Source organism: Drosophila busckii, chromosome 2L (assembly GCF_011750605.1).
Source record: "Drosophila busckii strain San Diego stock center, stock number 13000-0081.31 chromosome 2L, ASM1175060v1, whole genome shotgun sequence".
NCBI lineage: Eukaryota > Metazoa > Arthropoda > Insecta > Diptera > Drosophilidae > Drosophila > Drosophila busckii.
This window is the reverse complement of record NC_046604.1, coordinates 1,786,051-1,801,237: the sequence shown is the minus strand read 5'-3', so window position 1 is coordinate 1,801,237 and position 15,187 is coordinate 1,786,051. Positions and strand designations below refer to the sequence as shown.

At 36.8% G+C, this 15,187-nt stretch overlaps 1 protein-coding gene across 3 annotated transcripts in view; it reads right to left on the bottom strand.

Moving 5' to 3' along the window:
• The window catches only part of LOC108607872 (stathmin), a 50,976-nt gene that overhangs the window by 18,193 nt on the left and 17,596 nt on the right, over window positions 1-15,187 (bottom strand). For 2 of the 3 annotated variants that reach the window (XM_017998969.1, XM_017998972.1), the window contains exons 1-2: window positions 9,329-9,772; window positions 2,104-2,190 (exon numbers count right to left, since the gene is read on the bottom strand). The exons of the other annotated variant lie outside the window; for it this stretch is intronic. In XM_017998969.1, the coding sequence (XP_017854458.1) occupies window positions 2,104-2,190; window positions 9,329-9,407 (166 nt within the window). In that variant the 5' untranslated portion in view covers window positions 9,408-9,772. Of the gene's footprint in view, window positions 1-2,103; window positions 2,191-9,328; window positions 9,773-15,187 lie in introns of those variants that run through there. 3 annotated transcript variants of the gene reach the window in all.

The following is a 15,187-nucleotide window of genomic DNA, read 5'->3' as shown; positions in this document are numbered from 1 at the left end:
AATTGCATTTTGAGTGCGTTGCTGTTTGACATTTTACACGCTTATTGCATTTAATGTATTTGCAATTTATTTTCTTTGCTTTGCTTCGCTGATTTAACTGCCGCACTAATTATGATGGCGTTTTGGCTCTAACTTAATTAACTTTTAATTAGCGTACCGATTCGTTTGAATATTTTATGTTAATTCAGCTGCTGCTGCTGCTGCTGCGCCATAAACATTTCAAATTAATTTCAATCTACAAAAATTAATTGTTTTACAATTTATGCCAAACGCAACAAAAAAGGGCAACAGCCAACTGATGGGAAAAAGCGCAGCTTAGTCGCTTGTGTTAATTAGCAGCAGGCTTTTCATTTAATATTTAATGCAATCATCGTTTGCAATGAATTTACTCCGGCCGTCGGTTATTTTGCTTTTACATAAAATGTCGACAATTTTATGTAAAGGGCTTATGACCTGAATTAATGCCATGGCAAACTATAAAACAGTGAACGATCGCTAGCAACTACCACGAAATTAAAGTTTGCAATTGAAAGCTAATTGTACTAAAATTATAATAATAATAAATTTTAAAATATTAAATGATTTTCTTAATAAACAACAAACAAAAAGAGTTCTAATAAATAAAGTTTTAAATTATGGGAAGTTTAAGTTATTACTCAAAAATGTTTAAAAAATTGTATTTTATATAATAAATGATTTTCTAAATAAACAACAAACTAAAAGAGTGCGAAATTAGCTAAATAAAGTTTTAAATTCTAGCAACAAAACTAAAATGCTTAGCAAATTGTATTTTATATACACAAACTTAAAGAAAATGTATTAAATTTCGTCTTAATTTAAGACTTGCACTTAATTTATTAAAAAAGTTCTGCCTGCCACAAACATAAATATTTATAATAATCCTTTGCTTAATTACATTATGCATGCAACTTTCGCAGCAGTTTCAAAGAAACTAGTTAAGATAACTTCATTTTCATTTTCATTTTCATTTGCAACCCCTAAGCAAAAATTGCTATTCAAGTTTTGCTCTAGCACTTTAATGACTTTCGTCTTGACAGCTGCAAAATACTATTAGCACTAAGCTTAACGGTAGCTGGGCAGGCGCTGCTTAGTTCATTAATTTGCCACTCGCTGTGTGCAGCAGCAAGTAAAAAACAAAACAAAAATGTCGCAAATAAATAAATAAAATCTTGAACACAACGCGCTAAAATTGGCAGATTGCCATAAGAATATGAAAGTGAATCAGTTAAATTGCTGCAGCGTAACAAATTTAATAATTTCAATAGGCGCAAGTGTTGTTATTGAGTCTAATTAAAAGCCGCGTGCTTTAATTAAATATTTATAAAGCTAGAGCACACATATTGTCGCTTTAGTTGCAGCTCTTAATTACATTTAACCGCAAAAACAAATAAATAGATGCAGCGGCTAAAAACTTTGGTCAGCTGCAAAATTAACTCAGTGCCCAGGACGAGTATTTAAAATGGTCGCTAACCAACAACAATAACAAATTAATATAATGCGCGCCATGCGGCGTATACGCACACAACACAATACGTATACCCCAGCGTTACTTTTTGGGGAGGATTAAGCAGGTAGCAGGCAGCTTGGCAACACAATCTACTCATTCGCCATGGCGCCGGCCAGACGATTTTGACATTTTATTACCACACGCAGACACAAAAGCTAACAAAAGCAACAACAGCAGCAACGAAAGCCCCTAACATTGTCCTGTAGGTTTACTTAGGCGTCAGCATTTGCGTCTGTGTTGCGGGTTGGGCGAATGACTCACTTGGCCAGTCGGCGGCGTCGGCGTCTACCTGACACGGCTTAGTGGCTGTTGTCGTTGTTGTTACTCTTGTTGCTGTTGTGGCAACTTGGCTTCCACATTGGGGAATTGCCGCACATGTTCTGGTGCTTGCTTTCAACTTAAACTTCACGTACTGCCGCATTGGCAGTTTCAGTTAGAGTTAGCCTTGCAATTAAGCAATAAATATAGCACGTTCGTCATAGCTTTATAAATAGCATTGTCTGTTCAATGAATTGCTGCTGATTGTGACTGCCGCTTTTGTTGTTAAAAATAGTAAATAATTGTTATATACTTACTTATAAATTTGACTTTCTTGTTGAGTCGCGGCTGCTTTGAACGTATTTTATTATTTTTCTTAATTGGTGCCGACCTTCTCGACACCACTGCGTATGACAAGTTAAAAAATAGATAAAAAGAATTTATATGTTAGCTACAAAGATTTTAGCTGCATTAGTTGACAACACACTGGTAATAATTCAATATGTGGCAATAACACTTAAAATTTGACTGCATAAAATTGTTGTAATAAAAATTTATATATTTGCTAAATCAGCGAGCTGTTCACTTAAATTTCAATTGTCAATTTCAACTGTCAAAAAGTAATTTTAGCGCTTGCATCATTTAAATATATTTATTTAGCAGCTCGACCTTCACACTACGATTAGCAATCAAGCAAATTGATTATAGCTCATTCTCTTTTAAGTCAAGGCCTCAAACAAACTTAATTTAAGTGAAAATAAGTTTAAGCGAAGCTCTTTTGCTTGGTTTGCTGCTACTTATTTTCCAATTTCCTTCGACCACGCCCAGTTGCGCACACTAATTATAAAATTATGCTTAATCTAGCATTCAACGAAAAACTTTCAAACCCAAAAAGGTCACAAGCAATATTTCATTCGAACGCTGCAAAGTATGCTATAATCAAAGTAATTTCGTTTATCAGCCAACTCGCCTGCTATCTCCCTCTCTCTCTTAACTAAATGAGCCCAACGCAGACATTGACACTTGCCAAAGTTTTGTAGTTGCTGCTGCTGCTTCCTTCTGTGGTCAGTCGATGTGAAAAGTTTTTGTTTTTCTTTTTGCTCGTCATAAAAATAAATGTTAGCCCGGCTTAAATGTTTGGACTATGCACAACTGTCATTAGTTATTGAATTAATGCGCACAGGCTGCTTTTGTGGCTTTAATTAGCGTTCAACTCACTTCTATCTTCAACTCCTTGCTTGCCATAAACTTTTATGCTGTTGCTGCCAAATATTTGCATAAAATATTTGCCTGTTCCATTTGTCGTTTCGCTGTTACCAAATACTAAACGTGTTTCAATAAAAATTCAATGTTATTGTCAATACACTTGAAGAGCGCTCGAGCGCTTGAGTGTGACAAAAATAAACAAAACGCACACACACAAAGGATATTTTTGACATTGGCTTGAAGCTTGAAAGCAGCGACAGGTGCCATAGGGCAGAGGCAACAACAAAGAGCCACAGCTGACGAGCTGAAGTTTTCCTTGACGCGCGCTCTTGTCCCACTCCAAAGCATTTTTTATACAGTTTTATGCATATTTAAAGTAGCCTGTTGTTTCTTTTTTATGTCAAAAATATGTTGCATATTTTAAAGTGAAATTAAACAATGTAAAATAAAAATAAAAACAGCATAAAAGATTTTATGCAAAAAGCACAAGTCTATAAAGCTGCATAATTTAATTTTTTTTGCTAAATGCAATACTTGAATATAAGCAATTTTTTTAAATAACTGTATTTGCTAGCAGTCAATGTCAGGGACGCGCATCCAAGCTGAAACAGCAATCCCAGTCACATGACCATCATGGCGGCTACGTGTTTCTATTTCTTGTCTGTGTGTGCTAAATGCAATTTGCTTCAAATTCTGGCTCTCTGTCTCTGTTGCTCTGCGTTACTTGAAGGCAACCACTAGCAATTTTCGCCTTAGAAAACATTCTTATACATGCAAGCGGTTTATTTTTTGTTGCTTTTGCCATTTCATGCTTTGGCTTTGAACTGCAGGCGCAAATTGCATTTACACTTGGTATACCCTGTAGTTGAAGCTTAGAGCGTAAGTTGGGTTTGATTTACTTGCAGTTTGAGCTTTATAAATAAAATGCTATGAAGCGCTTGTGCTATTCATTCACTTTTTATAGGGTATATCTCTAAGTTTGCTGACTTGTTACTTAGACTGGCAAAACACATTTGCTTTTAAATAATGCATGAACTGAATGCCACTTGCGTATTTTAGTAAAACTCATGTTGAAATCAAATAGTTTGACACTAATATTGATTCAGAGTTAGCTACTACGCTTGAGTAAGGGCAGAGTTAGCTTTGAGTTTCGAATGAGTGAAGAATTATACTTTAAGCTTGTTTGCTATATAAATTGCGAGTTAACAGCTTAGCCTAAAATCTCTTAATGCAATTGAAAAGTGTATTAAAATTTATGTTCAACTAACTGCATGGAATGTAAGCTGTAAGTTGCCGAAATATGCAACTTCATTAATTTGCTGACACAAGAAAAAAAAAATAAATATGAAAATTAAGTAATGTTATGAATGCGTCTGTTACGTGAGCAGTGTTAAAAAAGAAGAAAGGAGCCTACTGTATAATATGGAAAAATGTCTGCGATACGTGACAGACTTCAAGCAAATAGTTGGGCGTGCAGCAGCTGTGAGAAAAAGTTGCAGGCGCGCCAAGAAAAAAAGCTGAACTGAGAAAATTTGATTAGCTTGAGCTGAGTTATAGCCAAGTTGAATGTGTTTGCGACGCCAGAAAATGTGTGGCCAAAATAATCAAGCGTACAAAAAAATGTTGACTAAAAGCTAAAGCCAACAATTTAATAAAAGCATGGCTATGGTTTATGTTAAAAGAACACTTTCGAGCTTTTAAAACTGAGCACATATTTTTTTTAATTTTGACACAGACTCTTTTTTCCAAAGTCTGGCATGTGTGAGTTTTAAAACGAGAAAATTACACGTTAGGGAAAAGCACACACGCCCACATTTTCTCTCTCTCTCTCTCTCTTGCTCGTTTGTCAAGCGCTCAGACATTATTTATGACTTTGACAGGCAGGCAGGCGAAAAAAAAGTAAAGCCAACAAATGGTCGAGCCTCTCTATAGTGTGTGGCAAGGTGCTGAAAAACGTCGAGTGCGTAAAATGTTTGGACTGCAGTTCATCCATACGCAGAAGTTTGTCAAACTTGACAGCACATCAAAAGCCGCAACAAAGGATAATGGAAACACATTTTTGTTGCTGCTGTTGGTTGTTGTTTGAAACTGTAGCTTACGCCAAACTGACAGTTTTATTTATTGTGGCAGCTCTTGGGCTTACGCTAATGAAAATCTATGGGCATTGACTGCTGTACAAATCTACCTATTGATATATATTTGCTGTAAAATCAGTTTTAATGAGCTTGAGCCAGAGATAGGCAGCCTAGACGTATAGGATATCCGTTTTACTTAGCTCGACATGCGACTTTTAATGAGGCAAAATATGCCAAGGACAACGACAAGCTCTAATGGCTGGCAAATTATATTTAACATTCTTTCTTTCTATTTTTTTTCGCTACAACAAGCATTGCAGTCACGCTATAAGCTATACGATATGTTGATGGATGGTTTCTACATATTATAAAAAGCGTATATACGCTAATAAATAATACTCATGTAATACTCAAATGTAATTGAGCAGAACAATCGATATATCTCATGTCTGTCTGTTTATAAATGCAGAATTTCTACTGTAATTACTGTGTGCGAGTCTGAACGGACGTCTGTTCCAAAAGGAGTAAATAGAAGAAAACAAAATTTTATATTCTATGCTTTACAATTCGCTGTCTTTTCATCGCTTTATTTAATCTTACTTACTTATAATATAAGCATGGATTAGAGTATCATCGACAGCTTACCACTGATATTCGATGAATAAGAGAAGAGCGATTTCCATAAAATTTGTCTTACCAGACGTTCATCACTTTAATGGATTAATAGGAATTCGGTGGTTAGTTTTCTTCCGAACTAGAATTCATCTTTATTTCAAAATCGAACTAACTTCCCACTTATCCGTTATCCTATTTGTCTTTAGCTGCCCAAATTGTAACTCAACGTATCTTTCCTAATTTATATTTGTATATGTTTTCCTAATTTTTTTTGCATGCACCGCACATATTCATGCCACAGCAGCTGCTGGTTGGCCAAAGGACATGCTGTGTGTAATGAACCACACGCATATATAATTGTAGCTGAAGCATTTCTAACTCATCAAAGCCATTTGTCGACACATGTTAAGCTCAATGGGTGGTCCGGGCGGTTCTAGCTTATCCATCAAAACCAAAAGGCATGCTCTGGCGCTACGATGCGGCAGCCGCAAGCTGTCAAGCACATTTGTAGCATGCAGGCACGTATCCAACAGATACATCATATTAAATGCACACTAATGTCAGGTTTGAGTTCATATATATGTAGTTTGCAATTCATCTTAATTGATTTATGCCTGTAGCGCAGGCAAATGCTGACAAACTATGTGCTACGCATTATAATGTTTTAAGTGCTATTCTATTGCGTAATTTAATTAATTACGTTTCAAACTAATGTAAAATTGAAGCTGCTCAAATTTAACAGCATAGATTTTCAACATTCGTAGCTTTGCCCAGTGCAGCACACAATTTCCCCAATTGCAGCAGCATTTGGAATTGCAATTTCGCAACGAAGGAAATGTAATTTGCCTAGCCCAAAAAGCAAAGCGCCCCAAGGGGCACAAAGCGAGAGTAAGAGGCGCAAAAGCGAGTGAGAGATTGTTAAGGGTAAAGGAAAACCGAGCAGCAGCAATATGTTGGGCATGAGCTCCCCAACGACACTCACAATTAGAGGCGCCAAATTAAAAATCAGCATGTACGTATATTTGCCAAAACGTAACCTTGGCCAAAGGCACGCCGAACTCACATCAGTTGAGCACAGAAGATGTTTGCTCATGACGTTGTTTGTGCCATAAATTAGACACATTTGACATGTGTCAAATGTTAATTGAGCTGTTGGGCTGCCCCGCCTTCTATTTGGCTTAAATTTTAAAGTTCACAGCGCAAAATGAAAGCTTCAAATTTCAGAACAAACAAATATTTGTTAATATTCTCTACGAAAATCTCTTCCATTTTAGTTTCTTCTCAATTTCAATTCAATTCGTGGAATAATTTAGCGCGAAATGAAAATATCTCGAAGTTCTGTGGACCGGCGGAATTCGCTTATGACTTCTGTGTAACTTCTGATTAGCACTGTTCATCCAAAGCATGAACTGCAATCTGCAATCTTTTACACCCGCAAGCAATTGAAATGCAGCACAGAATTTTCTTGGAATTGAAATTCATCTAGAGTGCATAAAGCTTAGTATTAAATGATACAAGTACATTACTCAATAAAAAGCGATGATTTGGCTTAGAGTGTATAAAGAGACTTTAAGCCAAATCATCGCTTTCTATTGAGTCATGTGCTTTAGCTATAGTTGAATCATTTAATTCCAAGCTTTATCACTTAGCTTTGACACGTTCTACACCAAGTAAAGGAATGCTGCAGTCCTAAAAAAAAATAGGAATAGCTTCGCTGCGGCACATGTCTCCATTGCTAATTGAGTCATCTACTTTTTATGTTACCCACCTGCTAAACCTAATTAGCAACAGTTAAAAGACAAGATTTATAGCTCAAAGGCAAGGCGCTGGGGAATTGCAAACATACCAGCGTGAAAAAAGCAAGAAAAATTACCTTCATCAATTGAAGAATTACAAACGCGTGGCGGTGCTAGAGAGGGGAGCAACAGTATAAAACTCTTGAGTTGAAATAGCGCATGCAATTTTGTTGTTCTTGCGTTTTAGCTTACTTATTGTAAGGTACGTATGTGTGTGTGTGTGTGTGTGTGTGTGTGTCTGTCTTTGTCAATAAATCAATAAACGCCTGCCGCTGTCAACCGCGTCATTGTTTGAGTGTGTGTGTGTGTGTGCTCGCTGGCCCGTGTGCATATTGCGCAATCATAGTGAGGTATGCATGTATGTGTGCATATGTTTGTATTATGCGCTTGGTTGTGCCGATTATTGCGTTTTAATAGCCCAATACAATAAATAAATACAAATAAAATAAAATAAACGCAAAGCTGCACACACAAAGTAAAGAGAGAATGAGACCGAGAGAGCGAGAGCGGCCGCTTAATAGAGACATTCTTATGCATTACAATGAAATTGTTGTCGGCTTGGCTTTCTTTAAGGCTTATTGTGTGTGTGTGTGTGTGGCTCTGGGCCTGGGTTAAATGAAATTCCATGCCTTTTTGCGTTCGCATGTGGATGACTCATCGTTGCCGCCTGACTGGCGCCAGGCAATGTCAGGCCGTTGGCCATAAAAAGTGCCAGAGCAAGCAGCAACAGCAACAGCAACAACAACAAACAGTCATACACTAAATTGTTATTGCCTACTTCGTGGCGTTTAGTTTTCGACTGTAGCTAAAATCAACGTCATATTTGTTTGTCTCTTGCTCGTGCCGTTTTTATAGTTTTCCATTCTCCAAACATTGATTTTCCCCACAACTCGAAGTTGCTTCATTTCGCAGCCCCAGCATGTGTCTTAGCGTGTGTGTGTGTGTGCGTTACATAATTGTCTTGGGGGGCCTGTTGATGATTTAATGGTCCTCAAACTGTGGCCTTGACTGCCGGTGCCGGCAACACTACGCCGAGATTTTGATTGATGGCATACAGACTATGCTTTGTAATTTGATTTGATTCGATTCGAGCATTGTAAGTTAATAGCAGCTAAACGCTTGGGCAAGATCAAGCAGCTAGACAGCCCTCAACTATTTAATTGGCAGCTGGCTACGTCACAAGCTACAGCAATTAACTAATTTTACACTTTGAGCAATCGATTGATGTTGGAGCAGAGCTCGATAAGCTAAAAAATTCATTATGTATTGTATACAAAACTGTTCATTACATAATTAAAAGCTATAAAAACATTGTATAAGCTTTCGAATAAAAACGATTCAATGCTTGAAAATTCATCTGAATTTCCTAATAATGTAATTCGAATTCAATTTACACCCAAAGCGCTTACCACAAAGCAATTGAATTATATTCTGCAATCAAGCCTTAATTTATGATTCCAGCGCATTTGGTTTTCACATAAATCGCATATTAATGTTAAGCAATTGACAATTGTTTGCACATTAAAGCGTTGGGGGAATACTGAGCTGAGCGCGTGTGTGTGGCATAACTTGCGGTTATTTTTGCACTTGCGACTCTATTCAATTGAAATTCTGTTAACTTTGTAGCAACACTCAAAAAGTTCAGTGCAACAAATTGAACCTAATTGGCGCAAGCGGAAACCGAACAATGCGGGTTAGGTCAGTGCTAAGCACAAAGGCGGTCAAGAGCAACTTTTGGTGCATAACTTTGGCCTCTAAAAACTCGCAATTTCAGTTGCCTTCAGTATCAAATTATTACCAGTTGTTGTCATTGCTTTAACAAGTGTGTGTGTGTGTGTTAGTAAGCTTACCAGAGGGCAGAATGCCAGGTGCTCGGCAGGTGTGGCAGAAGCACTGCATCACCGAATCGCGTACTAATCCAATCAGCATGGCGTAAGCTTAAGTTCACAGTATTAATTACTTAAGTGTAGTTAGTTTATATGCTTGGGATATGTGCAAGTCGCTGTTTTGAAACACAATTTAATTAACTTTTGATTTAGATTTTGATAAAATTGTCTAGTTGATTGCTTGGCGTTCGCCGCTTAAAAGTATGCTACGTTTTACTAATTGTTTACAACATTGAAGCAAGCGGCTTTGGCTCGAGCTCTGTGTTTGTTTGTTATGGTTTGTTTGTTATTGCAAAAAGGCGACGGGCAAAACACACACACGTTGGTTGGAACAACAAACTGCGACGACGATAAAAACGTAACGAGCGCAACGAACGACGAAGACAAACTAAATTATGTCGATGTTAATTTTTCAACAGCAGGCAAACGACTGAGACTGCGACTGTGTGTGACTGTGACTGCGACGCCGGCAGCGACGCCGCGCTTAGCGCTTGGGCAAGGACAATGCATATAGGCAAAAGGACAAACCACTTTGGGGAGCTGCCTAAGCAAGAGCAGCGTTATTCACAGCACCCCCAAGTCAAGTACCCAAGAGAATGAGAGAGAGACAGAGCACGAGAGCGTAAAAGTGAGAGAGTGAGAGCGTGCGCAAGTCTCAGGCCAAAGCCAAAGCGGGGGAGGTTCATCAGCGATTGTTTTCGATTACAAAACGAGGGTTGAGCAAAAGCTTTAACTACAGTAGAACTTTATATATAAAGTAAAATCCATTGCATTAACTAACTGCTGCATAAAATGTAATTATTTTGCACTTAAAATATTTTTATTGTTTAACTATTTCGAATTTGTTGCGTAGCCTTTACGCAATTTCGAAATTCAAACTACGCATGCGCATGCAGAAATTTTCTTTAATTCTTTTGGATAGCAAAGGGTTTGAGACTCCACAAACTGCAGAGCATGGGACTGCAATATTATAAAGCCGGCAGATTTCGTAATACGAAATACAGAGCAAGCCAAAGGTGAACAGAGTTTATATAAATTTATGTCGAATTGTATAAAAAAATATTATAAAAAATATGTTGTATATAAATTTATAAAATAGCAAATAAATAAATTACTTAAAATAGTAACGCACATTTAAAAAAATCATTTTAACATTAACATAAATTTTTTCTATAAAACCTTATTTCTTATATAAGTTAGTTAATCTATTAAGTTCAGCCCAAAAACTGCATTTCGAATATAGCCCACATATTTCGAGTTTAACAAAAAAATTTAAAGCTGGCAATGCTGTTCGTACGCTTAAGAGAGCGCACAAAAGTTTTAACCAGCTGACCACCCTCTCATTGGAGCCTACGCTCGCCGCTCTGCTGCTGCTGCTGAGTTCGAAGCTTGCTGCTGTGCTGCTGTGCTGCTGCTGAGTTCGAAGCAGAAAAACAAAAGATTGCATTTTCGAATATCGAAAAATATTAACTGCAATTAAATTAGACGGCAACAGAGCCGGGCCGGGCTGAGCGAACAGCGACAGAACAATAAATAAAACGGCGATGACTCAAAAAGCCAAAAGCCGAGAGAGCGAAATATCCTTGACTTGGCGCTGTAGTGTGAAGCTGGCGACACGCGACTCCCCCGGAACACAAAAGTCGCAGTCGACTGGGATATAGAGCGGCAATTTAAATAGCAGAACGGCGCCAGTGAAAACTAACCACATGAATGTTGGCAGTTGGCCGCACTGGGCGCCGATGAATCACAAGTGGTGGAGTCCAAGTCACAAACAGCAAAGCCGAGTAGTTGGAGCAGTTACAGGCCTGAGGCTGAGCAGGATCTGCAGGCCATATTGGGGGCTCTCTTACACTCGCCTACATGAAACGACAATGTCCGCTGTCGTTGTCAGAGGCGATTTCCATGTCGGTCTTGGGGGGCGGAGCGGAGTATCAGACAGCAGCTTGTCGAAGGCATTCAAGCACAATAGTTCAACAATATTAGTTGTTGATTGTTTGTAGGGGGGGCAGGCTGTGGGGAAGTTCGCTTTGCATTTGAATTGCTTTTGAAATCATTTGCCGGCAAACAACGTGAGTGCCACCATCCGGTTTAACATTGATGTGTATGTGTCATGCCATAAATGCAAGAGAGGGGGCGTGGCTGGCTCACATAATGCTCATCTATGCACACATCCTATGTATATATATATATATATATATATATTATGTATGTTATAATGGCATCAAGGTGTGAACATTTGTGTGCTAAACGGTTTATCACACACAATTGTGTGCTAAGTGGACAGAAGTATTTTAATGGATGCTTTTAGCAAGGGAGTAAGCAGTTATTGCTCAGATTTGCATAACTCAAAAACTTATAAATATAGTTGGTACCTACGCTTAAAATATGAGTGAGGTGGGAAGGATGTATTCGTTATTTATTGGCTTACCTGCAAGTAAAAGAGGAATAGACAATTAAAATAGAGTAAATATTTCAATATAATGAATAAATATAATTTTTTAAAAATAATGCAAATTAAAATATACAAAATATTTTTAAAATAATTATGCAAAATTTAAAATAAATGTAATTTAATAAGAAAGCTATAGATTATTACTTTTAAATATAATTTTTAAAAATAAAGCAAGTTAAAATATACAAACTATTTTTAATAATAAAAATGTTAAATTAACTGAAATTTAAAAAATTATAAAACTATGCAAGGGCTAAGTAAAACTAGCATAAAATATTTGCTAAAATATATTGTTAAAAAATTTATTTAATTACTCAACACACATTTATATAATAAATTCAATATTTACACAATATTTTTTCTATTGTATTATAATTTTGTATTTAAATAGAAGAAATTCCATACTGAATCATTTGTTTATTATATTTTTTACTAACATAATGCCTTAGCATATGCTTGAATATTTAATTAGAAAACAATAAGCAATTTTAATGCAAATTATTACAGATTTTTAAATATTTTTTCTAATAATTTTCTAAGCAATCTGCTGCACAAGTTCTGCCTTTTAAGCTACTTAGGCGAATGCAACGTTTAATTATTGGCAACGCATTTGTGCCATCGAACTCTGCGCACTAATACTAGAGCGATTAAATCATTTAATTACAGCGTAGCTCCAACTTGACGCTTAAGCGTCGAGTCGCTGGCTAAGTGCTTAATTGAAATGCTTTTCTTTTGTATTGTTAATTGCCAACGCTTGCCGTGTAGTGCAATTTAATTAAGCGGCCAAGCGCACTAGCATGATAACGAGAATGACTAAACGTATCTTGTTGGTGAAGCCAACTAGCCAGAGGCAAACAAACCGCAAATCATGTTCTCATATCTGTGAGGCAAGTGGCTAAAACGCCCCGACTGCGTCTTTCTCGATGCATAATTATGCATAACAAGCTCTTACTCTCTCTCTCTCTCTCTCTGTCTCTCTCTTAATACACAGCCTGGCCAGCAAATTAACAGCTTAGCTTAAATGAAAATCATAATATTATCTTTGGTACTACATGGCGTATGAAATGCAATGTTTGTGGTTTTTACACTTTCTCTCTGCTTTTTATGCAGTGTATTTTTTCTCTGCGCTGATTGGCAGCACGTGATGACTACTAACCGGCAAACGCTAGTTAAAAATAAAACTATGTATATTGTAACTTGCATAATGTGTGCTTATATAACAGCGAGAGTGGCTTGAACCGTTCTGAAAATGTGCACATAAATTTAAAACCCCTAAGACCAACACTAAATCGTAAACGAGCTGCTCTTAGCATATCAAATTGTTATTTTATAGGCAAGAATTACATTTTAAGAACAATATTAATAAATAACTAGTTTAACCCCTTTTCTACTTTGGTTTGAGAAAATTCAGGCTAAGCTCTTTAATGATTTATATGGCAAATATGTTAAAGTTTAATACATTCATATACTAAATATTGCAAATAAATAATATTCATCTAACTTGGTCTGTGTTTAAATGTATATTAATATTAAAAAGATAATAAACACACTTGCCATAAATATTTATTGCATATTTCTTGCTTTTTTCGTTTTCTTCTTAACTTTGCTAACTTTAGCTGCTACCCTCGTAACTTTTATTTATTTATATGAGTACACATGCACTTGTGTTAGTTGCTTCGACTGCCGGCTGATTTCGTCATCACTTGAGGCCATGAGTCACAGCCAGAGCTTCAACCGGCTAGAGAGAAACCCCACGCAGCTGGAAAAACAAAGCCAAAGAGCGACTCTGAACTGAGAGCAGAGAAGGGTGTCACTAAAAAAAAATAACTCGTAACGCAACTGACGCCATCGGCGGCGGCGTCGTCGTCGTCGCTTGTTTTGCAAAAATAAAAGACCAAAGTCCCCTCAAAATGCAGCGCACCAAGGATTAACCACCCAAACTTGTTGTTTGCTCGCCATTTTTACTTTTATTTTATTTTTTTTATTTTTTTTGGTATTTTGGGCTGCCAAGCCATGCAAAATTAACAGCTGAGCTGAAGTTGAAGTTCGATTGCATGTCTTGTGCACATTTCGACGGCAGCGAACCGACGACGCTATCCACAAACCAATTTAAGTTGTTGGTTTTAGCTGCTGCTATTGTTGTTATCGTTGTTGTTGTTATTGAGTTTACAGTTGTTCCAGCCAATACGAGCTATTCTCACCTACTCTGCTTGCCTGCAACGTTTATTTGCTCTTTGCCTTGCGTGTTCTTGGCTCGGAAACTCGTGCGTGTTTTTTTTTTTTTTTTGCCCTGCTCATTTTCCTTGCTGCTTGTTGTCGTCGCCTTTTGTTTATTTCAAAATTGAATTTTTGCCATTTAATTTTTTTTTTCTTTTTCGACTCTTACGCTCTCTTTGGTTGCGCCATTTCATTTTCTATCGATTTAAAGTTGTGAAGCTTTTAATACTCTTGTAAGTTTGTAAAAAGTTTGCAAAGTTGTGTGGCTACAAAGCAGAGAATATTTTGAAATTATAGACTAACATATTTTGAAATCTTGTATATTAAATTGGCTTGTTTTTTATGCGAAATTCAAATGAATTTAAGTTCATGTTGTATATTTTTTAACAAACGCTGCTTTGAATTAAATTTGTGAATTATAGAAAAACAATTTGGAAGTATAGCATATTTTTTAAATAAAATTATAATTGCGCAAATAGAAAATAGTGTAAAGAAATATTTATATAATTAAAGTCAGGCTAGCTTAAATCAAATTTTGTTTGCTAAGTGGCTTTTATATTTTTTAATTAAAAAAAGGCAGCAACAAAATAATTTTTCTGTATAGAAGCACTTGAATCAAATTAGCCTTGAAGAAATATAATTCTTAGTAATATATTTCTAGGGCATACAACTATTTTGTATATAAAAATAATGCTATTGTCATTTCCTTCATTTTCACTTGACTGCTGGTTGTTTTTCCTTTGGCGTCCTAATGGACTTTTGCACCAACGGCAACAGCAGCAGCTTTGCTTAAATTCTTGATGTTTGTTCGTTGCTCTCTAGAGGAAATGTACTTTAGTTTAGATGGCCGGACAAGTTTTGACAAGCACACAAGCTGCTGCTGCTGCTGTAAATTTTGCGTAATGAAAATTGCATTTTCTGCCGTCTGGAAATTGTTGCCAAACGCTCAAACAGCTTAGGCTTATGTGTGTGTGTGTCTGAGTGTGTGTGTGTGTCCTTCAATGCAAGGCACTGGCTGGAAGCAAATCGAATCGAATTTTTGCAGCCCCAGACATTGGCAATGTCCTTCGAGCAGCGTAACAGGCACGTACTGAAAGCTTTACATGTATTTGTAGATTACGATCGGCATTGTCTGCTGCTGCAAGTGACGTCAA